This window comes from Mustela nigripes, chromosome X (assembly GCF_022355385.1).
Source record: "Mustela nigripes isolate SB6536 chromosome X, MUSNIG.SB6536, whole genome shotgun sequence".
Classification (NCBI taxonomy): Eukaryota; Metazoa; Chordata; class Mammalia; order Carnivora; family Mustelidae; genus Mustela; species Mustela nigripes.
This window is the reverse complement of record NC_081575.1, coordinates 70,944,775-70,972,191: the sequence shown is the minus strand read 5'-3', so window position 1 is coordinate 70,972,191 and position 27,417 is coordinate 70,944,775. Positions and strand designations below refer to the sequence as shown.

The 27,417-nt window shown below is 37.9% G+C and overlaps 1 protein-coding gene across 4 annotated transcripts in view; it reads right to left on the bottom strand.

Annotated features, from left to right (window-relative positions):
* Window positions 1-27,417, bottom strand: part of OPHN1 (oligophrenin 1) — a 526,945-nt gene that overhangs the window by 227,739 nt on the left and 271,789 nt on the right. For all 4 annotated transcript variants that reach the window (XM_059385802.1, XM_059385799.1, XM_059385801.1 and 1 more), the window contains exons 7-12: window positions 19,906-20,016; window positions 17,296-17,400; window positions 15,419-15,548; window positions 12,644-12,744; window positions 8,558-8,649; window positions 2,289-2,367 (exon numbers count right to left, since the gene is read on the bottom strand). In XM_059385802.1, the coding sequence (XP_059241785.1) occupies window positions 2,289-2,367; window positions 8,558-8,649; window positions 12,644-12,744; window positions 15,419-15,548; window positions 17,296-17,400; window positions 19,906-20,016 (618 nt within the window). The remainder of the gene's footprint in view (window positions 1-2,288; window positions 2,368-8,557; window positions 8,650-12,643; window positions 12,745-15,418; window positions 15,549-17,295; window positions 17,401-19,905; window positions 20,017-27,417) is intronic.

Here is a 27,417-nt window from a genome sequence, read left to right as displayed (position 1 = left end):
CCTCCCCTTCCAATTTACCCCAACTCCCTTCTCTTCTCTAACTCCCCTTGCCCTCCATGCTATTTGTTATGCTCCACAAATAAGTGAAACCATATGATAATTGACTCTCTGCTTGACTCATTTCACTCAGCATAATCTCCGCCAGTCACGTCCATGTTGCTACAAAAGTTGAGTCTTCATCCTTTCTGATGGAGGCATAATACTCCATAGTGTATATGGACCACATTTTCCTTATCCATTCGTCCATTGAAGGGCATCTTGGTTCATTCCACAATTTGACAACCGTGGCTATTGCTGCTATAAACATCGGGGTCCAGATGGCCCTTCTTTTCACTACATCTGTATCTTCAAGGCAAATACCCAGTAGTGCAATTGCAGGGTCACAGGGAAATTCTATTTTTAATTTCTTAAGGAATCTCCACACTGTTTTCCAAAGTGGCTGCACCAACTTGCATTCCCACCAACAGTGTAAGAGGGTTCCCCTTTCTCCACATCCCCTCCAACACATGTTGTTCCCTGTCTTGCTAATTTTGGCCATTCTAACTGGTGTAAGGTGATATCTCAATGTGGTTTTAATTTGAATCTCCCTGAGGGCTAGTGATGATGAATATTTTTTTCATGTGTCTGATAGCCATTTGTAGGTCTTCATTGGAGAAGTGTCTGTTCATATCTTCTGCCCATTTTTTGATATGATTATCTGTTTTTTGAGAAGTTCTTTACAGATCCTGGATATCAACCTTTTGTCTGTACTATCATTTGCAAATTCCTTCTCCCATTCCGTGGGTTGCCTCTTCGTTTTGTTGACTGTTTCCTTTGCTGTGCAGAGGCTTTTGATCTTGATGAAGTCATAAAAGTTCATTTTCGCTTTTGTTTCCTTTGCCTTTGGAGACATATCTTGAAAGAAGTTGCTGTGGCTGATATCGATGAAGTTACTGCCTATGTTCTCCTCTAGGATTCTGATGGATTCCTGTCTCATCTTGAGGTCTTTTATCCATTTCAAGTTTATCTTTGTGAATGGTGTAAGAGAATGGTCGAGTTTCATTCTTCTACATATACCTGTCCAATTTTCCCAGCACCATTTATTGAAGAGACTGTCTTTTTTCCACTGTTTATTTTTTCCTGCTTTGTCGAAGATTATTTGACCATAGAGTTGCGGGTCCATATCTGGGCTCTCTACTCTGTTCCACTGGTCTATGTGTCTGTTTTTATGCCAGTACCATGCTGTCTTGGTGATCACAGCTTTGTAGTAAAGCTTGAAATCAGGTAACGTGATGCCCCCAGTTTTATTTTTGTTTTTCAACATTTCCTTAGCGATTCAGGGTCTCTTCTGATTCCATACAAATTTTTAGATTATTTTCTCCAGCTCTTTGAAAAATACCTGTGGAATTTTGATCGGAATGGCATTAAAAGTATAGATTTCTCTAGGCAGTATAGACATTTTAACAATATTGAGTCTTCAGATCCAAGAGCATGGAATGGTCTTCCATCTTTTTGTGTCTTCTTCAATTTCTTTCATGAGTGTTCTGTAGTTCTTCGAGTACAGATCCTTTAGCTCTTTGGTGAGGTTTATTCCCCAGGTATCTTATGATTCTTGGTGCTATAGTAAATGGAATCGATTCTCTAATTTCCCTTTCTGTATTTTCATTGTTAGTGTATAAGAAAGCCACTGATTTCTGTACATTGACTTTGTATCCTGCCACGTTACTGAATTGCTATATGAGTTCTACTAGTTTGGGGGTGGGGTCTTTTGGGTTATCCACTTAATTTTCTTTCTTAAGAAGAAGATTTGTGGGTCAGATACCTGAGTGGCTCAGTGGGTTAAGCGTCTGCCTTCAGCACAGGTCATGGTCCCAGCATGCTGGGATCGAGTCCCACATTAGGCTCCTTGTTCAGTGAGGAACTTGCTTCTTCCTCTACCTCTGCCTGCCACTCCCCTGCTTGTGTTCTTTCTCTCTCTCTGGCAAATAAATAAATTAAATCTTAAAAAAAAAGATATTGTGGGCACAGCTGCATAATGTAACACTGAAGCAAGAAGCTCAGAAACCTGAATTTTACGCCCCACTGTTATGCCTTTTCTGAGAAATCCCAGATAAGTCCTTCACTCTCTCTGGAACTCAAAATAGCTTACTTTTTAAACAAGAAATGTCAAGTCAACAATTCCTTCTAGCTCTAAAATTTTGAATCTGACAATCTGACTATTTAATTTTCCTAGACCCAGTGAACCACTAAGGGCCCTCACACACTGTACTATGGTGCTGAGGTTTCTCTAGTATCCTGAGGCAACTTACAGGTTCTTTTCCATCCATGGCTTCCATCCATAGCCTTCTGTTAGCTTCTGAAAGGGCCTGCAAAGTGATGGTTCCTGGCCTAATGGGGGAAAAATGACAAGTTAAAAGTAGAAAACTCACTTGAGAAATTGGAGTGTTGTGATCTAGGGTCCCTCTCAGCCCTGGGAGGTATCACACTGAGCAGGCACATACAGAATTCCAATTTTTCAAAATCTCTTTTACTCAAAAAACCAATGGAACATTTAGAGAACAGTAACTTTGGGAACCCTAGGAGAGATGGTATCTTGGCAGCGTCATGCCAGGGTCAGGCAAGGAGATAGGAAGGTAGATGCCAAGACACTTCACCATAATACACAATTAAATTAGCTCCATTGTACTTGAGACAAACTGTGGCTCTCTCTACTTTTCTCTTTGGGAAGGCAGCAGTTTCGTCTGGGCTCTAGGAGTAAGCATATTCAGCATGGGCACATCCATCCACCAAAACCAAAATAGAACAAAAACGGCTTTCCTACTTCCCCCATCTATGGTGTCTAAAGAGTATTTCCAGTTGGAAAGAATTCAACAACATGCACGCTGGCTCAGCACAGGGAGGAGGCCTTCTGGCTGACTAAAGCAATCTATGACTAATAATAACGGTTACTGAATGCTCACTAGATTGGTACCAGTTTCTAAGTACTTTATAGGTATTAATTCATGTAATCTACCCAGGAACCTATAAAGCAGATACTATGTAGGAATCCTTATTTTACAGAAGGGGAAACTGAGGCATTGAGGTGTTCCTTAAGTTCATGCAGTAGGTAAGTATAGAACCAGGATATAAAATGTAGGAATTCTGGTCCAACAGCCATCTTCTTTCTTTTTTTTTTTTTTCTTTTTTTTTTATTTTTTTCTAAACATATATTTTTATCCCCAGGGGTACAGGTCTGTGAATCGCCAGGTTTACACACTTCACAGCACTCACTGAAGCACATACCCTCCCCAGTGTCCATAACCCCACCCCCCTTCTCCCAACCCCCCTCCCCCCAGCAACCCTCAGTTTGTTTTGTGAGATTAAGAGTCACTTATGGTTTGTCTCCCTCCCAATCCCATCTTGTTTCATTGATTCTTCTCCTATCCACCTAAGCCCCCATGTTGCATCACCACTTCCTCATATCAGGGAGATCATATGATAGTTGTCTTTCTCTGCTTGACTTATTTCGCTAAGCCATCTTCTTTCTTAACCACTATGCTACAACACTTTTTCTGTATCGAAAATGGTCTCAACCCCCCCTTTTTTTTTCCTATTTAATTGTAAGCTATGTATAACCAAAGATACCCCAAGGTGGTATAATCTGTATGGTCTTTTTAAACCTTCATGACCAAGCTCAAAATTTCAGATTGATCGTATTATGCAGATGTAAAGTCTCCTTGCATTCTCTGTATATCTGCATCATTATGAGAAACTCGTCCCTCTTATTCCTTCTGTTAAGAAAAGACCTCTCTGACTCATGGAATGGTGCAAACAATGACAAGAGTTCAGAGAGCCTGGAATAGTAACTGGGCCTCTATGGGCCTCAGTTTCTTTATTATAAGGGTGTGGAACCAGATGAGCTGGGAGGTCCCATCCAGTTTTGAAACCATAGGATTCCTATTTGACTTTCCATCTTTTACTCCATTCAAGTGCATCTTAAAAAAGAAAAACTCCAAATGATCTTTAAGCCAAAATCAACTGAAAACCAGGACTTGGCTTTGGGCACTGGATTCTTTCAAGTTTACTTTTCTCTAACCAATAACCAACCTTTTGGATATATCGCATGGGGCTAGAAAGTCTAGAAATCCTTGTAAAGACATCTACACACCTGAATCCTAAAGCCAGAGGAAGAACAAGGAAATGGGCAACAGACATAAAAGCAGACAGTACAGACCAGATATGACACTAAACCCATTCTGGGGGCGCCTGGGTGGCTCAGTCAGTGGGTTAAAGCCTCTGCCTTCGGCTCAGGTCATGATCCCAGGGTTCTGGGATCGAGCCCCGCATTGGGCTCTCTGCTCAGCAGGGAGCCTGCTTCCTTCTCTCTCTCTCTGCCTGCCTCTCCGCCTACTTGTGATCTCTGTCTGTCAAATAAATAAATAAAATCTTTAAAAAAAAAACATTCTGGAACTCAGCTTCCCTATCTGGGAAATGAAAAATCCAATGTGTATGTCTCCTCTTAACCTTACAGAGCGCTTAAAAGAATGAATAAGTGATTATCCAAGAAGCACTGAGGAATCTTAGGTGCCACAGAAAGTCAAAGTAACAGAATAATATTTATAAGAACAGGATGACAAAGTAGAAAGAACATTGACTTCTAGTCCAGGATCTTCCATTGACTATCTTAATGACCTTAGACAAATCCCCTGTACTTCCTGAGGTCCCAGTCACTCATCCAGAACAAAAAGGCTTATATAGCATATATGCATTACAATGCAATGGTTAAGAGTATGGGTTTGAAGACTAGAATTCCTGGGTTTGAATCCTGGCTCTACCATTTGCTATCCATGTTACCTAAATTGCTTCATTTCTGTCTCCTTGTCTTCTTTTGTGAAAATGGGATAAAACCACATGCCTCATGGAATTTTAGTAAGGATTAAAGGAAATTATGCATTTCAAGGACTGAGAATAGTGCCTGGTATGGAGGCTATTGTTAGCAGTTGTTATGTTGTTGTTGTTATCATTGCACTTCAAGCTCTATGAGCTATAAACCTGTGATTTCAATATTGGCAGAAAAGCTAATTATTTTTTTAAAGATTTTATTTATTTTATTTGACACAGAGAGAGAGAGCAAAAACAAGCAGGGAGAGTGGCAGGCAGAGGGAGAAAGAGAAGCAGGCTTCCTGCTAAGTGAGGAGCCCGATATGAGGCTCGATCCCAGGACCCCGGGATCATGACCCAAGATGAAGGCAGAGGCTTAACCAACTGAGCCACCCAGGCACCATGGCAGCAAAGCCAATTAAAAAAAAATGCCCTCTATTGCTGAAATAGTAAAAGGGACTCACTCAGGAAGTCCTTTGTTCTTTGTGCTGCAGTGACATGAGTATAGGTACCTAATGCCTATTGGGAATGCTGACTTTGTTTCTTATATCAGATTTACTAGCCAGGAAAGCAGATGCCACACCCCTCAGAAAACTCCATGTCCACAGAGGTACCTCAGCACCCATTCATTAATATTTTGACCCTTCATTTCACAGCATGTTTATTCTCCTTATAAGACAGTGGAACAAAATTAAACAACAACAACAACAACATGGACCTTGAAGAACTATAAATGGGTGTTTGAGCTCAGCCTTGCCACTGTGTGACTTTGGGCAACTTACTTAACATATTCAAGTCTCATTCTCCTCACCGGTAAAATAGGGGAGGGGGATTAAATGAGTGAATGTTGTTTATGTGCCCAATATGTGGTAATTAAAATCATAGACACAGCAAAACTTTAATTCTTGGGTTCTAGTCTCAGAATTCCCCAGTGTTATGGGGTGGGAAAATGCATTTAAAAATAAATACATGGAGCACTGGGTGTGGTGCATGACAATGAATCTTGGAACACTGAAAAAATATTAAAAAATAAATAAACACACGCCAAATTTAGTACCTATCATGAGCCATGCATACCACTAGGTAGAAGATACATGAAGATAAACTGGCGAACCAAGAGAGACTGCAGACTCTGAGAAACAAAACTGAGGGCTTTAGAGGGGAGGGAGGTGGGGGAATGGGTGAGCCCAGTGATGGGTGTTAAGGAGGGCATGTAGTGCATGGAGCACTGGGTGTTATATGCAAACAATGAATCATAGAACACTACATAAAAAACTAATGATGTACTGTATGAGGACTAACATAACATCATCATCATTATCATCATAAAGATAAACTGTTCCCAGCACATAATCTCAGGGCCAAATTGTCTGTAACTGCTTTGAGTCTATGGGGATATTATTTGCATACAGCTTGCAAATTTAAGCTGAAGGGGAATCAGAATGAAACTGGACACAGAAAATTTTAATTTCTTTTAAGCATCTTGATGATACATAGCGAAAGACAACAAAGGTTCATGAAAAAAAAGCCAAACTCAACAGTCATTTTCTGCAGTATATAGAAGTATAGTTCAACAGCCTGAAGCTGTTGGAAAAATAAGTGACAGCTGCATGGTTTCCAGTAACAATGTTTACTATCACAACCATCTTTGGTCAGGACAATCCATTTTTAACAAAGAAATCATATGGATTGACAAATAGAAATTTCAAATGGGGAAATGGACTTTTTACTTATTACCAGACTAAAAAGCAAAGCCCTCATCTCTTAGTATAATCTTTATAATTCCATTCATTGATAGTTTTGTTCATATGATATTATAATTCAACCTTTAAGTGCCTTTCTAGGAATCTGACCATTTTTTAAAATTCTCTTCTACTATGCAGAACACAATATATAGAAATACTAGAAAGAAATAATATATAGTAACATTTATTCACTGAATTTTGGATCAACCTCTCACCTGCATAATATGCTTTCCTCCAAAGTAACTCCAAATGTTCTAATTTTAAAATTTCAAGGTTAAATGCACCTCCGATAAAACTGCCCAGATCCAGAAAACAAAAAGGGGGTACTGGAGAGAAACAAATACAACATAGTACAAAGTTTGAAAGCCTTAACTGAAATCAGAAAGTTGATAATCCAACTATTTCCAGTTTACCTGAAAAGTAGAAGTCTGTATCATGTTTGCACCAAGTGGGGGAAAAAGACTCCCCAATATCACTATCACCCTCCATCCCTTCTATCTCCCCTTAAAAAGGTGTTCTAATTCACTTGTTCTTGTATGTTATATTAGGAGATAAAAGAATGAATTTTGCTGAATGGGAGAAGATACTTGCAAATGACATGTCTGATAAAGGGTTAGTATCCAAAATATAGAAAGAACTCCTCAAACTCAACAACCAAAAAACAAATAATCCAGTTAAGAAATGGGCAGAAGACACGAATAGACATTTTTTCCAAAGAAGACATCCAGATGGCTAACACATGAAAAGATGCTCAACATCACTCATCATCAGGGAAATACAAATGAAAACTATAATGAGATACCATCCCACACCTGTAGAATGGCTAAAATTAACAATACAGGAAACAACATGTGTTGCCAAGGATGCAGAAAAAGGGGAACCTTCTTACACTGCTGGTGGGAATGTAATGTAGTGCAGTCACTCTGGAAAACCATATGGAATTTCCTCAAAAAGTTAAAAATAGAGCTATCCTATGATCTAGCAATTATATTACTAGGTATTTACCCAAAAGATACAAAAATACTTATTTGAAGTAATATATGCACCCCAATATTTATAGCAGCATTATCAACAATAACCAAACTATGGAAAGATCCCAAGTTATCTATTGACGGATGGATAAAGAAGATATGGTGTACACACACACACACACACACACACACACTGCAATATTACCCAGCCATCAAAGAAAGAAGGAAGGAAGGAAGGAAGGAAGGAAGGAAGGAAGGAAGGAAAGAAAGAAAGAAAGAAAGAAAGAAAGAAAGAAAGAAAGAAAGAAAGAAAGAAATCTTGCCATTTGCAACCAAGTGGATCGAGCTAGAGAGTATTATGTTAAGTGAAGTAAGTCAGTCAAAGAAAGACAAATACCATATGATTTCACTCATGTGGAATTCAAGAAACAAAACAGATGAACATGGAGGAAAAAGAGATGCAAAATAGGAAATAGACTCTTAACTCTAGAGAACAACCTGGGGTTGCTGGTGGGGAGTTTGCTGGCGGGGGGGGGGTTAAATGGGTGATGGGTATTAAGGAGGGCATTTGTGATAATGAGAAATGGATGTATATAAGTGATGAATCACTAAATTCTACTCCTGAAAATAATATCATACTATATGTTAACTAACTGGAATTTAAATATCTAAACTTGATACTACAAAAACAATGAGTTTTGTTATGTTGTCCTTATAGTGTTGCTGAAAATTGACCATTGCATATCTGATAGCAAATTAAATCCTAGGAGTGATTTATTCTGCCTAGAGGAGGTGAGGCAAAGCTGACTGAAGTTTCCAGTCAGTTCTGGGCCAGGTCTAACAGGGACCCCTGTGAACAGCAGCCAGAAGAGCCAAGACAATAATGTCATAAATAGATTTGCTCATTTTCATCACAAGAGATGACAGAGGAAAATAAAAGTTCTACTCAGGCTTAGCACCTGGTACATGAGGACATTACCCATTCATACTAGCACAGCTTACCTTTCATTAGTTTCTATATCAAAACAGAACCTTTTGTCGATAGACTCTGTCTTCCTCCTCACGCAGTACTTCAGGGTTAAGTCCAAAGGCCCCTGATATAAGAGAAGGATTAATAGCCAATTTGAAAAAAAATGCATAGAAGCTTCTTATGCCTCCTGCAGTAGCCTCAGTCAGTTGGAAGGCATCAGTCAGGGCAGCAGGAGCAATGTTTAGCCTCACCAAGAACCTTGTCCCTTCAAACAGTATTTACAGCAGATGGGTTTCTTCTTGCTCCAGTAATTAATGGTTGAGACCAGGACAAAATGCTACAGGTAGGTCAGTACTCTTTTTTTTAGCATGGTAGATTAAATAGGAAGCTCATTATACATAATATAAGGGGAATATAGGACAAATGGGCTGACCAAATGGCATTAAGTGTACTGAATAAAATTTTCATAAAACCTGCAGGTTGGGAGTGGCCTTATGCAGCCTTCCTTCCATTAAACTGGCAGATGGAGGAAGGGAGAGAAACAGTTTCATTCCCCACCTCCAGACTCTTCAGGAAGACAGAAATCACAAAAGCAATCTCTCCAAAGATAGGCAGAAGTACAGAAAATGAGCAAATTTATATATTACAAAGTTCCATTTGGTATTTCATATATGCAAAACAGCAGCCCACCTTGGTCTTATGGTCACTTAATAAGGCCATTGAAGTCTGCTGTGTCCACAGATTAAAATTTCCCAATCCAACATTGTTCGGTTTCCCTCTATTATCTCAACAGAGACAATAGGAAAGAGAAGAAACACTTAACAATTACCTACTATTTGACACACATTATGCTAGGTATCTTTAAACCAACTTTCTTCATAACAACCCTTAGAAAGAAGTAAATAAAGCTCAGAGAGGTAAAATGGCTTACCTAAAGTCACCCAAGTCAGTATAGTGGAAATAGTATTAAATTAGGAAGTTTAAAATTTGGGGTTTTGTCTCAGTTACTCCATTTACTAGCTTACAATCCAGAGCAAATGACTTTCCTCTCTGAACCTTAACTTCACAATCTATTAAATGGGAAAAATGCCAACCACTTTGATGCCAGAAATTCAGAAATAATTCCCAAGTGTCAGTTCTGGGTCTAGGTACTATGCCACCCAAACTGGTCCATACAGTTGATCCAACTGATCAAACAATACTTTTTTATTTATTATTTATTATGTTCAGTTAGGCAATATATAATACATCATCAGTTTTTGATGTTATGTTCGACAATTCATTAATTGCTTGTAATACTTATTTCTTATTGGTACACTCAACTCCCTTTCAGGCCTACCCTTTTACTGCCCCTATACTATAAAAACTCAACTCTAAATTCATCCTTCAATCTGCCTTATTTACCCTAACACTGAGGGTATCAAGAATTACAAGTCCTTCAGGATGACAGCAACTAACAGCATCATATACTCACCCTCCCCCTTTAAACTCTCAACTCTCTCAGATTCAGAGGCATCATAGCTCAGGGGCCTAGGCCCTGACTAATACTCCAGGTTACCCCTAGCCACCCCCATCTGTTTTATGCCCCATCCATGCAGAAGTGCTCTCATTTCACACATGTCATAACTCTCATGACTCCATAACTGCAAATAATGTTTCCTCCACCTGCAATGACTTTATCTATATTCTTGGTCTGGCTAAACTCATAATTGTTCTACATACTGCAGTTCAGCTTTAATTTCCTCCAAAATTCTTCCCCAATCCCATACACTGTTCACTATGTATTTTGCGCATTATATTAATGCTTCCCGTTTTCATGCCTTATTTCCCCAACTGACTGAGAATTCAAGGGCATGGGCAGCATCTTATTTATCTTTTTATCTCTAGGATCTAGGAATGATTAGTGCCCAAGAAATTTTTATGAACTACAGTATCATTCTTGCCATTTTTCTGATGAGGAAAATGATACTGAGCAATATTACATAATTTACTTGGGGTCAAAAAGCTACTAGGTCATAGAGGTAGGATTTAAACCCAGTTGTTGAAAGTCAAAAGATAGCACTCCTTCCTCTTACTACAACTGCCTGACAGGGAAATGATGGGGATCCTATAAAAGAGAATTTGGGAAGATAACCTATAAAATGAGCAGCACAACAAAAGTGGAAGTTGATAGGCTGAACTAGTAGGGAACACTGTTAAGTACCATAATCAGAAAGAGGGATCTGTCTTCAAACTGAACTACTAATACTTAACAGGCATACTGAGAAAGTAAATGAAGTGCTTGACCAAAAGTGTCTAGCTCAGTGCCAGGCACACGTAGATGTCAATAAATAGTGGATTTTATGGTGTTATTATAGTCTCACTTCCTTGTATTATTTACCTTTCTAAAACACAAACCAGGAATAGGAACTGAGAGAAATGACAAGAAGAAATCATTTCCAACTTCATTTTAGGGAAATTTAAGTTACTAATTTACCTTCCCCTCCTTCTAAATAGAGAACCAAGTTCTTCTTTCCACTCCATAAGGAATCCCATATTAAAACTGCTTAGGCTGACTATTGCAATTTTACAAGCAGCCACTCAATGAAAAGGGAAGAAGGAAAGAAAAACTAAAAGGAGAGCTTGTGCTCATCTCCTAGGAGGATATGAAAGTGGGATGACTGCTTCTGTCTTGAGCTTTTCAGTAAGTGCTTGAGCAGAAAAGGGCCTAATCAGCTTATTTTAAAGTCTGGGACTGGGAAAGAAATGTGTGTAGGAAAAGGAAAGGAAGAAACTACAGGACAGTGCTTATAAGCACTAGTCAATAAGATACATCAGCTAAGTACCAACAGAAATGGAAAAAATGCTGTGATAGAGACCAAGATAAATTTAATGAAACTACTTGGAAGGTACTTTGGCAATTAACAGACTGGAAACTAAGAAGAGTTTTGGAGTCAAGAATGAGTAACTGGCCCATATAGAAGCATGGATGAGGGTTCTGGAAACCCTATTTGGTATCCTTCATTAGAGGTGCATTCCATCTCCAATACCCATTCAAAACTGAATGACAAAATTCTGGGTTCAAGACAAAAAAGGCAATTTTCTATAGCCTGACACCAAATCTCAGTCCTCTCTAATTTTCTGTGAACAAGTCACACAAGAGAGATCTTCCAGGGAAAGCACCAGCAAAGGAGACAGAATGGCCCAGTTTTTCTCCAAATTTCTGCCTACCAAAATTAGGTTTTTTCATGCCACCAAGGTTCAGTGCTAACAAAATGAACCTTGTTTGACTTTGTAAACAATTTATAAAGAATAGAAATCCTTAAAAATAATGCCTTACAACCCAGTCTGAGAGACAGTTTAAAGGGACACACTAAACTACTTTTAGAATATGAATATTCTATCAGCTTTTATCTTAATAAACCCTTGAGAGACAGAATTTCCAAAGATAGGCAAAAAGTGAGATAACAGAATAAGTTTTTTGGCTGTGTTGTCATATATATAATATACTATAGCATAGTAGAGTAAGTATAGTATAGTATGTAATATATAAGATTAGGTTCTTCCAGGTAAGTAACTATCTTCTTAGTGTGTTAAACTCATCTTGACATTTTAGGGGATGGGGAAGGTTTGAAGGACAGAAGAAGAAGCATTACCTGCTTAAATATATCTGAAAATTATATACAATAGGGGGTACAGATTATTCTAACTTCAGGAAACAGACATACTTCTCTAAAAAACAAGGAATTTCAGAAAATATTTTAAACACTTGCTATTTAAAGGAATCCTAAGAATCCTAAGAAGTAGAGACTTCTTAAAGGCAAGTAACACTATCCTCTTGCAATTCATCCATATTCTTGCAAATTTTCTTGTACAATGTGACAAGAACTTGTAATAATTTAATAAATGATCTGAAAAAGCACAGGCATTTTCAGAAGGCTTGACATAATTAACAGACATATTTCACTCACCTGAGTAGTAGCTGGCCCAATGCAAATTTGTGTCAAGAGGAACATACAAAATCATGGCTTCACATAACCATGCTGGACTTGATTCTTTGAAACTAAGTCAAGATATACTCTTTTCTAAGATACAGTCACAGATGCATTTCAAAAAATATGGCACACAAAAGAACTGACCTGTTTAGCACCTGGCTTCTGCTCCATAGGTGTCATGGTGAGCATTTTGGTCTCCTTCTCATACTGGCAGTAATATTTCACCCAGGATATTCCCAAAGCCCCTACAATGATAGGCAAAAGTGAGCTGACAGACTATATCCATTTGGCTGTCTGGTCAATACACTCCTAAGATGGAAGTGGTATAGCCTGCTCTTCATAATCACAGGGCTTTGGATCTAGCTCTAATCTTCCCCTGAACTCCAACCCTGTGGGCTATTGATGCACAGCACATACAGAGATCCTAATCCTCATCAAATGCTTTCCATATCTGCTCTAGCTTGCTCCAAATAACTCTTTTTGTCATGTCTCTTCTAAACGCTTCTGCTGTTCATCCTATTGTATGAGTTGGAAACATGTGTAATCTTCTGCTTCTTCTTCCCTGTAACTTGTCTCTTTTGACTGGTGGCTGGGAACTGCTCATTATTTTTCCCACATGTCTCTCCTTCAGCTGTTTCCTCTCTCCATCCCTTCTAGAACTGAATTAGTTCAGGACCCTATTGCTGAATTCCTTATAATGTTTTATGATCTACTTCAAACAAAATAAAAATTGAACATTTCACTAATTAATTATGACAGTGACCTTCTCTCTGATTGCTCCCATCTCTGATCACTCCTTTCTAGTCCATTCTCTATTCTTTAGCTAAAGGAATTATTTTTTAAATACTGATGTCTATTATATCATTTTTCTTATAAATCTTGCATGGCTTCCCCACTGTCTCTAAACTCATGTTGGCCCACAAGACCCTTCCTAATATGACATTTACCTTTCCTACTTTGTCATTTGCCACCCTCTATGGTCCTGTCTCATTGAATTACTTTCAGTTACCAAATAAACAGGTGACCAAATATTTTTAGTCCAAATTCAATACATATTTAAGAGTGAATGGGTCACTATTAATAATTACATCAGGATGGAAAGTGTATACCAGGGCTATTCTTTGCAAACTATGACCCTGAAAATTAACTACATCCTCATACCTTTGTGCCTGAGTAACATGCAATGGTATGTACCTGGAATTCCCCCCTTTTTCTGTCTATCAACCTTCCACTCATAATTCAATTCCTAATTTAAACATTGCTTCCTCAAAAAAGCCCTTCAATATATGCCCCAAATGCAGTGTTCAACACATTTCTTTATAATTCTTGATATAGTTGTCTGTCTTCCTCATCACACTATGAACTTCTTGAAGGTTACTAACAGACCATAATAAAAGAATAACAAAAACTAAAAATAAATAAAAATAAAAATAATGTTGGATTTCAAAAAAAATAAGATTGGTTCATATTTTTTAAAATCCTCAATGCACTACATATCGCCTGGCAAAAAGGATGTTCGGTAAACATTCAACTGAATAGCAACATCATATCCATTCGACACATTAGAAAACTGGGGCACAGAAGCACCACGTAGCTAGTTGATATTAGAGCCAAGATTAGAAAATCATTATTCCCACATCATTTATAATATAGCAGTAGTTTTCAACCAAGGACAATTTTGCCAAAGAGATATTTGGCAATGTCTGGAGACATTTTAGGTTGTCATACCTATGAATGCTATTAGAATAAAGTGAGGACAGGCCACAGACGCTCCTAAATATCTTATAATGTACATGACCCCCCTCTCAGAACAAAGAACTACCCAGCCCAAAAAGTCAATTGCACTGAGACTGAGAAATTCTGCAATGCACAGTTGTAGAGATAAACCCAAGAGATTAAAGAACATATGTTTGAAAACCACCAGAAGTTAATTTCTCTTAGAGAAGAAAAGATGATACTATCACTGCCTGAATGCCATGCTTTGTGAATTGCAGTAGTTTTTGTCACTGGTAACATGTAAATAGCCTCCTTTGCCTCTTCTTCTCAGGTATAATAAGTCTGGGCAGGGCTGAAACCACAGGCTTTGAAACCATTGGGTCATAGTTCATAAGGAAATCAAAGAGCACACATAAGTTTTCATAAAGTAATTTAGGAAGTAGGAAGGCTTAAATACTCTGCAATATTCAGTGAATGGAGAAGTTAATCCATGGGCCTTCGTTAGCAATGAACAACTGTCCTGCCCACTGAAAGCACAATGGTTGTTGTTTACTGCTTTAAGAGCAATCATGTATTCCTAAGGCAGTGGAAGGTATAGGGTATAGTGATAGGAAGATAGGTTTTGGCATTTCATAGAACTGAGTTTACTCAGGCTTGCTAGTTGATAGTTGGGTAAATTTTTTGTTGTTGTTGTTGATGGTTTTTAATTATGTTCAATTTGCCAACATATCATTGGGTAGCTTTCAACTAGTGATCACTATAAGCCTCAGTGGCCTCAAGTAAAATGGTATGGTAAGTGGTTTTAAAGATTAAATGAGATAGTATATTTAATGCACTTTGCACCATGCCTGGTACATAGTAGGTATAATAAATACTACTTTTCTGCCTCCTTTCCCCTACCTCCTTTTCCCCCCCCAGTCATAGTCATCAGAAGGATTAAACAATTAACAATCCCCACTTTGGATCACAGAGAAAAACCTTAGATCTTATCATCCCCAAGTCTTCAGAAGACAAATCCTTAACTACTACCCCTCGAATTTCTCCTTCCTTTTCCTTTTTTCCCTCTGTTCCCAGACTGTTCTCCAAAGAGGTATAGCTGTCAGGGGTCTATGAACAATATGGGTGCCTGGAGTTTGGAGATGCCAAGTGGCAGTAGGTGCTAGCCTACTGAAACCCAGTGTGTATCCCTGTATTCCCACACACATTTCTCTTGTGTATAGAGATAGCCTTCAATGGTAGGCTGTCCTGGAAGTTTGCATGTCTGGGGAGCTTCCTTCATCCTTTTCTTAAGTTCTTCCATCTCTTCTCGGGTACTGGAGAAATGATTTCTTGTCTGTGAAGACATTATCATCATAATTATTCTCATTATCACCATGGTTATTAAAAAGCACTTATTGGTTATAGATCCAGTGCAGAGTTTTCTTGGTTTGCATAATATGCTACAACATAGCAAAAACAACAACAAAAATGTTGAATAGCATCGTGACTAGAAAACAACTTTACGAGATTAACAGTGCCAAAGACTAAAAGGGAAACAGAAACATAAATAGCAATATAACCATAAAAATACATCTGGGAGACTTTATTCTAATGGAAATCACATAAGCCAATAAATAAAGGTTCTTAGAATTCTAAGCGCCAGACTGAACTCTGCTTTACAAAATAGGAAATTGTAAAAGTTTTCAAAGGTAATATTATCATGGCAACTTCTAAGCTCTGCCTCAAGTAAAGTTACTGCCTACTTGACTCTGAATCAAATTCTGGCTTATTAGGATAAAATACATGACAAGGTGCTATCTTTGAAGATGTTAATAACAAAAACTAATGGTAAGAAGGAATCTATTTAAAACTGCACAACTAAAACACAATAGCAAAACACTGCTTGAAATGTGGGTATGAAAATCATTAGAGATAGGTTCTTAATGTCCAGTCTCAAGATTGTTACATCAGTCACAAAGGTGATCTGAGCTAGCTATCTTGCTAGGCCCACACTATTGATTATCTTGTGAATGAGTTCATCATATACACAGATACAAAACATTGCTATTAAACTCATACTTTTCAAGTTCTATTTGGAGGAAGATTCAAATGATTAACCTGGTTATAGGAAGATTTTAAAAATCCATAGAAGTCAGGGACTCACATTCTGGTGAAGATGAGTACCCACATAGAAAGAAACAAAACAACTGTAAGTCAGGATCCTCCTAAACAACCAGGTGAAGTTTATTTTCCACTAACAACCTTATTAGCAACTTTTTCGTATAAAAATACTCTACAAATTTCATGTAATGTAACAACTAGTCCAAAGTCACTATCTCAGCGATGCCTTCTCTGTGTCAGGCTGTCAAATGTTCCACTTTCTGTGCTTCCTTAAAATTTCTGGTCTTGATGCTATTCAAACACTTATCACAAGGAATTATGGTGTGTTCCAGTGTTTATGTATCTTTCCTGCAAGAGACTGTATGTTCCCTGAGGACAGAAAACCTAACATACTTCATTATGGTATGTCCATGCCTGGCACAGAGTATATGTTATATCCATAGCCATTCACTGAATAGTGGGTTAAATAAACAAATGAGAAAAAATATATATGTTACGAAGATGGGAAGGCTATGCCTATGGCCATCTATAAGAACCAGCATGGGAAAGAAGGTGAATAAAACCTTTATATATAATTTATATATAATTTAAAGGAAGAGAGGGAAAAATGGGCATTCATGTCATAAAACTCACAAGTGCCTTGACTGACCAACATGGAAGTAGCATAAAACCTGTGCTTAAACAAGCCCATAGTTGTGTTCTGATCTGAGAGGGATGCAGTAAATTAGCAACATTTAATGCTTACTGGATAGATATAAGTGTCAGAGGGTAGAAGGGTAGGTTTGAACAACAATAAGCCTCAAAGACTGGTAAGAGTTGAAACTGGAAGAGAAAGCATACTAAAATAATTATGATCCACATTAGTATGTCCTGACAAATTGGCTAGAATGCAATAAGCTGGAATTTCAAGATCAAGGTCATTGCAGCTGAGATCCAGCTGGAATGCAGGGACAGGTGAAGAAATCCACATGCAAACTCACATTCTGCAAACTGAGCTGGAGCTGCTGTTTGTATGGGAGGAAATCCTGCGTGAGCGCCACAGTCAAGTTGTTGGAAATGAAGAGACTATGAAGAAAGGCCAAAACCTAGGGGAAATGTGTAAAAATAACTTCATCATCAGTACCTTCTCATTACTAAATAAAGGAAAAAGAAACTTGGAAAAGAAACTCCATATACCAAGTATAGTGTTAAAAGTAATCATGAAAACACAAGCAGGTCTACACATAGCTATTCTCTTATTAAACATTTATGTTGAACTTAGTTCCAGAAAACAAGAACTACTAACAAATGTATTCATTCAAATCCTTTCCAGATAGCATATAAAACCATTCATTGTTTGGACCATGTGGAATAGACTGTGCATTTTCTCTCTATATCCTCAGAATTGTCACAGAATAGTTGATCAATATTTGTTGGGCAAAAAAAAAAAATAGGTGAATAAATGAGTAAAGTATGTACCTTAATGAAGAATGTCCTAATGCTAAAAGATTCAAATAGTATGAACCCATTTTCAAATTAAAAATATTTCAGAGGGGTTTAAGAATTAGACATAAAATAACTAATTTTTTTAATGTTCCAAATATTCAAATTCATTAATAAATATACAGAAAAACAATGAAAATATGATTTCATCTATGAAATACAAACCTTTAAACAATAATGCTCACTTCTGGCAATAATAAAGTATAATAATAGGAAGTAGTAATAATTTCTCTATTCTATTTAGAAAATAAGTGGATAGGTATATGTAAATATGCACAAAGATACACAATATGCATATACACATGCATATATTATACATATAAACACAAACTATGTATACACAAAAACACAACAAAGGTACATATATATACACATGTACATATATACATTTATTTATATATAAATGTAATTGGGTTTGTGTACTACATACCTTGTCATATACACAATCTTTCTGTTTCTCTTCCAAGCTTTCTCATCTCAGGAAATGACACTACCACTTACTCAGTCAAGCCAGAAAGTAAAGAATCATCCTTGATTTCTTTTCCACTCACATCTCAATCCAAATTCTGTCAGTTTTACCACCAAAATATATCTCTAATCCAGCCATTCTTTTCTGTTTCCACTTTCAGCACCCTAACCCAAACCAAGCTCTTTTCTTGCCTAGACTGCTGTAGTAGCCTCCTAATTGGATTCCTTGCTTCCACTGTTGATCTCTTCCAAGCCATTCTCCACACAACAAAATCAGCTTATATCATATCCTGATTAAAAAACTTATATCCATGGTTTTCCACTACACTTAGACTACTATCCAAACTCCTTACCATGATTACAAGTCCTATGCCTTCCTATCATACATTATTTCCTGCCAGTCTCCTTTTCTATTACCTATATCTAAAGGCACTAACATTTTCATTCCTCAGGCACACCATTCTTTCCTAACTTAAGGATCATGCACATGTGTTTTTTTCTGCATCTTTAATATTATTTCCCCATTATGCATGTGGCTGCATCCTCTCTTTCTTTAGAACTTATCTTAAGTGATACTTTCAGACTTCCTCCTTGACCACTTAATCTAAAGTAGTTGCCCATTCTTGTTATTTGTTTTAGCCCCTATTATAACTTACAATTAGTTATATTTATATATATTCTTCTTTCCCTTCTGTCTACCCAATAAGAGTGTAGTCTTTATGAAGACAGAAACAGAGTTTGTCTTATTCACTATAAGATACCCAGTGCTTAGCACAGTGCCTGACATATAACAGAAGCTAATTGTTTTTTGTATAAATAAATAAACACTTGGTTGCACACAGATATACATGTTCATATACATGTATACATGTATATACATATACATGTTCATGTGAAAAATATATACATGTGTAAACAGACCTGCACACATGTGTACATACATCCACATCTAAAGTACAAAGACAGACATATATAGAGAGAGAAATATAACAAATACAGAAATTTTGGAAAGAAAATGCCAAAATATCAACAGTGATTATCTCTGTATGGGAATTTGTTATTTTTGTTTTTTCCTATAATTTTTTCTAGATTTTCTTTACTAAGAATTAAAATTCAACATAGCTGTCATATCAAAGCACACCCTTTTTATAGTCAAGGAGATGTAATTAGAAAATAAAGAAGATCAAAGTAAAAATAGTACAATAGGAAGTCATTAAGTGCAAGGGACATGTGCTCCTAGGAAATTGACAGGCATATTATAGGCACTATAAAAGTGTTATGAAAGCATGAGAGCAAGGAAGGGAAGAGAGAAAAAAAAAGAAACGGTGTCAGAGAAATCAAAGAAGGGAGAAAAGGAGAAAGGAAACAAAAAAGAGAAGGAAAGAAAAATCATAGCTGAGGGGACAGAAAATGGGAGAGGAAAAAAAGGCAGGGGAGTAGAGGTAAAGAAGAGAGAGAAAATACTGTTAGTAAGAGAGCAAGAGCAACCCAAGCTACTGTGTTTATTTTCTTGACATTCATTATTAAGCATTAAATATCCTTCAGCATCTTTGAAATCTCAATTTTATGGTCAAAGTTCTCCATATTTACCTGGTATTTGGTAAATATTTTTAGACTATTCATCAACAGATAGAACTTACTGGCTCCACAATGTTGAACTTCTTGGACTCCTGAACTTCCTGGATTTGATATACATAATCAAGGGAGGACTCAAAGAAATTCTGCCTCTCCTTGTCCACCTGGAGGTCTGCCTGTAAAGAAGAGTAGCAAATGTCACATAACAGCACAGTCACTTTTGCAAGTCACTGCTTATGGACTCAACAGAATGCTAGAGCTAGGGGAGAATTTAGCCACCAAGTAATGATCTTATTCATTTATTTTACAGACAGAGAATTATAAACCAAGAATTAAAAAGTGATCATTGTGAAACTTCTGATTTCTGGTTCAACAATTAAAGATCTTGAAAGTTACCTCACCCATCCTCACAAGAAAAATGATGAACAAACTGAAAATGAATAATTCCCCTTAGAAACAACAGAGAAGTAAAGTCAGAAGGAAAACAGTTGCCTCCAATATTAGATAGACAGTTGAAAATAGAGAATCAGAGATTACCAGAGCAGAAGCACAGAAGCAGAAATTAGACTACCAGTTATTTAAGAATAATTCTCAGGGTGCTTGGGTGGCTCAGTTAAGTGTCTAACCCTTGCTTTCAGCTCAGGTCATGATCTCAGGATCATGAGACTAAGCCCCACATCCGAATCCAAGCTCAGCAGAGAGTCTGCTTGAGATTCTCTCCCTCTACTCCTCTCTGCCCCCCAAATTCACTCCCTCTTCCTCTCTCTCTCTCTCAAATAAATAATTATTTTTTTAAAGAAAAAAAGAATACCTCTCTAAAGAAAGCAAAAGACAACAGGGAAAACAGAAAAAAAAATACCAGAGGAAATTTTGGCTTCAGAACAATAGTTAGAAAAAACCAAGCATAGTCGAAAAGCAAACTAAGCCCAGCCTAACTCCTAGTAATGTAAACATAAAGCCTCATACTACAGGCCTATTTATTTCAATTCCTTTTACCTGGAACATCATGCCTGGCTTTCAACAAAATAGTACAAGGCATTCAAGAACAAAAACCAGTTGAAGATGAAGAACAAACATCAAGGGGCACCTGGGTGGCTCAGTGAGTTGGGCCTCTGACATCAGTTCAGGTCTTGATCTCAGGGTCCTGGGATCAAGCCCCACATGGGCTATCTGCTCGGCAGGCAGTCTGCTTCCCGTCTCTCTCTCTGCCTAGCTTTCTGCGTACTTGTGATCGATCTCCCTCTCTCTCTCTCTCTCTCTGTCAAATAAATGAATAAAATCTTTAGAAAAAAAGAACAAACATCAAAACCAAACTTAGATAAGGTCAAGATAGTGGATAGTGGAACTATTACACCAGAAATTACAGCAAAGGCATTAATTGAAAAAGAGGAAAACACACAAGAACATGTGAATAATATATGTGGATATATGAAAACTTGAAGTATTAATCAAAAGGAAATGCAAGTAATCAAAAACAATAGCAGAAATGAAGAATGCCTTGAATGGGCTTATCGACAGCCTAAAAAAGACTACAGAAAAAATCAGTGAACCTGAAGGTATGTTTAATAGAAACTTCAAAAACTGAAATGCAAAGAGAAAAAAGAATCAAAAATACAGAAATATTTATGAAATGTTGGACAATTATAAAAGGTATAAGATATATAAAGGAGGGAAAAATGGAATATAAGAAATACTTAAAGTGATGACTGAAAATTTTCCAAAATTAGACAGGTACCAAACAAAAGATTGAGAAAGCTCAGAGAACAGCTGTATAAATACAAAAAAAAAAAATACATGTAGTCATATCATATTCAAATAACACAAATTTAAAGACAGAGAAAATCTTGAAGAAGAAGAAACACCTTATCTAAAGATGCGTAAAAATAGAATTTCTCTCAAAAGACCATGCAAAAAGAAGAGTAGAGTGAGATATTTTAGATATTGAAAGAAAAATCACAAATTGAGAATTCTGTATCCAGTGACATTATATTTCAAAAGTGAAGAAGAATTAAGGATTTTCTCAAACAAACAAAATATGGAGGAATGTGTTGCTAGTAAAATTGTGACCCAAGAAATATAATAAGAACTTCTTCAAAAATAGTGAAAACAATGTGAGAAATGCATACCAACATAAAGAGAAGAAGAGCGGGGAGGAGTCAAGATGGCAGAGAAGTAGCAAGCTGAGACAACATCAGGTAGCAGATCAGCTAGGTAACTTAACAAACCATTCCAAACACCCAAAAATCCAACAGGAGGTCGAAGAGAAGAAGAGCAGTAATTCTAGCAATAGAAAATCCATCACTTTCTGAAAGGTAGGACTGGCGGAGAAGTGAATCCAAAGCGACAGGAAGATAGACCGTGGGGGGAGTGGCCGACTCCCCGCAAGCAGCAGAGCAATGGAGCACAAAATCAGAACTTTTAAAAGTCTGCTCCACTGAGGAACATCGCTCCAGAGACTAAACCGGGGTGAGCCCACATGGGGACAGCCTGGTCTCAGGTCCCACAGGGTCACAGAAGGATCGGGGGTGTCTGAGTGTCACAGAGCTCACAGGTATTAGACCAGGGAAGCTGGCTACAGAGAAGGAGCTGAGGAGGGAGCTCTCAACTCAGGGATACCTTAAATTGTGATCTGTGGCAAAGGCCACTGCTCTGTAAGTGGGGACCCCACAAGATCTGGGGAGACACCCCTGGAAGAACACAGGGATCTGCTGGGTTTGGAGACTCCAGGCAGGGCTGTGTGCCAGAGACAGAGATGCTTGGTCACAGGCTGGGTGAGTTCGAAATGCAGCCAGAGGCCAGGGAGATGGGAGTGATTGAGCATGTTTCTCCGAAGGCACACTGAGGAGTGGGACCCCGAGCTCTCGGCTCCTCCAGGCTGGAGACTGGGAGGCGGCCATTTTCATTCCTGTCCTCTGGAACTCTACAGAACGTGTTCAGGGAACAAAAGCTCCCAAAAGCAAACCCGAGTGGATAACTTAGCCTGGCCCCTGATAAGGGCGGTGCAATTTCATCTTGGGCAAAGACATTTAAGAATCACTGCAACAGGCCCCTCCCCAACAATATCACCAGGAAATCCAGCCACAACCCAGTTCATTTACCAAGGAGAACAGTGGAATTCCAGAGGAGGAGAAAGCAAAGCATGGCATTCATGGCTTTACCCCATGATTCTTTACTTGTACAAAGTTAATTAATTTTTTTTAATTTTATTTTTTCCTTCTGCTAAATTTTTTTAACTTTTACCCTTTCCTCTTTTAACATTTTTAACTAGTTTGTCTTAACAATACCTTTCAAAAACTATTTTTTGAAACTTCATTATTATAGTCATATTTTATCCTTCATAATATCTAACTTTACTTTTTGTATACACACCGGGTTTTTTTATTCTAAAAAATTTTGGGATACAACAACTTCTTCAAATAGATCAAAATATAACATAAATCTAACACAGGGCCTTGTTCTAGTCTGCAGCCTGAGGAAATTCTCTCCACTTTCTTTGTCTTTATTTTATCACACAACTTATCAATTCCTTTTTTAGAATTCTTTTTTAAAAAGTTTTTCAACTTTATACTCATATTGCATCCCTTCATTGTGTTTACCATTATATATGTTTTTCATTCTTTAAAATTTTGGGAGGTAGTTTCTTTTAAGAGACCAAAATACTCCCAAAATTAAGTGGGTGACCCTGTTCTATCCACCAGTCTAAAATATATATATATATATATTTTTTCTTTTTTTAATTTTTTGTTCTGAACTTCTTTTTACCCCTTCTCCCCCACAACCCAGGATTTGGGGTCTCTTCTGATTTAGATAAAGCACATTTTATGGAGGTCATTGCCACCCTTTTAGTATTTGATTCTCTCTTTCATACATTCTTACCTGGATAAAATGACAAGACAGAAAAACTCACCACAAAAAAAAAAAAAAAAAAAAAAAAAGGGAATAAGAGGCAGTAGTACCAAAGGCCAGGGACCTAATCAATATGGACATTGATAATATGTCAGATCTAGAGTTCAGAATGACAATTCTCAAGGTGCTTGTGTGCCTCGAAAAAGTCACAGAAGATATTAGAGAAACCTGTCTGGAGAAATAAAAACCCTTTCTGGAGAAATAAAAGAACTAAAATCTAACCAAGTTGAAATTAAAAAAGCTATTTATGAGGTGCACTAAAAAATGGAGGATCTCATTGCTAGGATAAATGTGGCAGAAGAGAGAATTAGTGATATAGAAGACCAAATGACAAAGAATAAAGAAGCTGAACAAAAGAGAGACAAACAACTACTGGACCCTAAGGGGAGAACTTGAGAAATAAGTGATACCATAAGACAAAACAATATTAGAACAATTGGGATTCCAAAAGAAGAAGAAAGAGAGAGAGGGGCAGGAGGTATATTGGAGTGAATTATTGTAGAGTATTTCCCTAAAATGGCAAAGGGAACAAGCATCAAAATTCAGGAGACTCAGAGAGTCTCCCTCAAAATCAATAAGAATAGGTCCACACCCCATCATCTAATAGTAAAATTGACAAGTCTTAGTGACAAAGAGAAAATCCTGAAAGCATCCCAGGATATGAAGTCTGTAACATACAGTGCTAAAAATATTAGATTGGCAGCAGACTTATCCACAAAGACCCGGGAGGCCAGAAAGAACTGGCATGATATATTCAGAGCATTAAATGAGAAAAGCACACAGCCAAGAATACTATATCCAGCTAGGTTATAACTGAAAATAGAAGGAGTGATAAAAAGCTTCTAAGACAAACAAAAACTAAAATAGAGTTCGTAAACACCAAACCAGCTCTGCAAGAAATACTGAAAGGGGTCCTCTATGAAAAGAGAGAGACTAAAAGTAGTAGACCAGAAAGGAACAGACAATATACAATAGTAGTCCCCTTACAGGCAATACAATAGCACTAAATTCATATCTCTCAATAGTTACCCTGAATGTAAATGGGCCAAATGCCCCAAGCAAAAGACACAGGATATCAGAATCGATAAAAAACCAAACCCATCAATATGCTGTCTACAAGAAACTCATTTTAAACCCAAAGACACCTCCAGATTTAAAGTGAGGAGTGGAAAACAATTCACCATGCTAATTGACATCAAAAGAAAGCTGGGGTGGCAATCCGTATATCAGATCAATTAGATTTTAAGCCAAAGACTATAATAAGAGATGAGGAAGGACACTATATCATACTCAAAGTGTCTGTCCAACAACAGGATCTAACAATTTTAATTAACTATGCTCCTAACATAGAAGCAACCAACTATATAAATCAATTAATAACAAAATCAAAGAAACACATTGACAATAATAAAATAATGTAGGGTACTTTTAAAAAAAACTCACTGAAATGGAAAGATCATCCAAGCAAAAGAGCAACAAGGAAATACAGGCCTTAAATGACACACCGGACCAGATGGACATCACAGATATATACAGAACATTCCATCCCAAAGGAATAGAATATTCATTCTTCTCTAGTGCATATGGAACATTCTCCAGAATAGATCACATCCTGGGTCACAAATCTGTTCTCAACCCGTATCAAAAGATTGGGATCATTCCCTGCATATTTTCAGACCACAATGCTCTGAAGTTAGAACTCAATCACAAGAGGAAATTTGGAAAGAACCCAAATACATGGAGACTAAACAGCATCCTTCTAAGAATGAATGGGTCAACCAGGAAATTAAAGACTAATTGAAAAATGTCATGGAAACAAATGATAATGAAAACACAATGGTTCAAATTCTGTGGGACACAGTAAAGGCAGTCCTGAGAGGAAAAAATAGAGTGATAAAAACCTTTCTCAACAAACAAGAAAGGTCTCATATACACAAACTAACCCAACACCTAAAGGAGCTGGACAAAGAACAACAAAGAAAGCCTAAACCTAGCAGAAAAGAGAAAAAAATAAAGATCAGAGCCGAAATCAATGGAATAGAAACAAAAAACAAAACAAAGCAAAATAAAACAAAAAAAAATTAAAACAATTCAAAACCAATAGAACAAATCAACGAAACTAGGAGCTAGCTCTTTAAAAGAATTAATAAGTTGATAAACCCCTGGCCAGATTCAAAAGGAAAAGAGAAAGGACCCAAATAAATAAAATCATGAATGAAAGAGGAGAGATCAAAACCAACACCAAAGAAATGCAAACAATAATAAGAACACATTAAGAGCAACTATATGCCAGCAAATTTGACTATCTGGAAGAAATGGATTCATTCCTAGAGGCATATAAACTACCACAACAGAACCAGGAAGATAGAAAACCTGAACGGACCCATAACCAGTAAGGCGACTGAAGCACTCATCAAAAATCTCCGAACAAACCAGAGTCCAGGGCCAGACAGCTTCCCAGGGGAATTCTACTAAACATTTAAAGAATTAATTCCAATTCTTCTGAAACTGTTGCAAAAAATAGAAATGGAAGGAAAACTTCCAAACTCATTTTTTGAGGCCAACATTTACCTTCATCCCAAAACCAGACAAACAAAGATCCCATCAAAAAAAAAAAAAAATTACAGATCAATATCCTTAAGAACACAGATGCGAAAATTCTCACTAAAACACTAACCAAAAGACTCCAACAGTATATTAAAGGATTATTCACCACGACAAAGTGGGATTTATCCCAGGATTGCAAGGTTGGTTCAACATCCGAAAATCAAACAATATAATACAATGCATTAATAAAAGAAAGAACAGGGGGGAGGAGTTAAGATGGTGGAGAAGTAGCAGGCTGAGACTATTTCAGCTGGCCGGAGATCAGCTAGATAGCTTATCTAAAGATTGAAAACACCTGAAAATCCATCGGCAGATTGAAGAGAAGAAGAACAGCAATTCTGGAAACAGAAAAACAACCACTTTCTGAAAGGTAGGACCGACAGAGAAGTGAGTCCAAAGCGACGGGAAGAGAGACCCCGGGGGGAGGGGCCGGCTCCCGGGAAGCGGCGGAGCAACGGCCCACAAAATCAGGACTTTTAAAAGTCTGTTCTGCTGAGGGACATCGCTCCAGAGGCTAAACCGGGGTGAAGCCGGGGGGTCAGCGTGGCCTCAGGTTCCGCAGGGACACAGAAGGATCGGGGGTGTCTGAGTGTCGCTGAGCTTGCGAGTACTGGAATTGGAAAGCCGGCTACAGAGACAGAGCCGACAGTAAGCTCGCAGCTCAGGGTTACCTTGAACCGGTCGCAGGCTCGGTGAGCTTGGAGCGCGGCCAGAGGTCAGGCAGACGGGAGTAACTGGGCGCTGTTTTCTGAGGGCGCACTGAGAAGTGGGGCCCTGGGCTCTCTGCACCTCCGGGCCAGAGACCAGGAGGCCGCCATTTGTATTCCCATCCTCCAGAACTCTACAGAAAGTGCTCAGGGAACAAAAGCTCCTGAAAGCAAACCCGAGCGGATTACTCACCCCGGCCCCTGGTAAGGGCGGTGCAATTCCGCCTGGGGCAAAGACACTTCAGAATCACTACAACAAGCCCCTCGCCCAGAAGATCAACAAGAAATCCAGCCGAGACCAAGTTCACCTACCAAGGAGTGCGGTTTCAATACCAAGGAGAGCAGCAGAATTCCAGA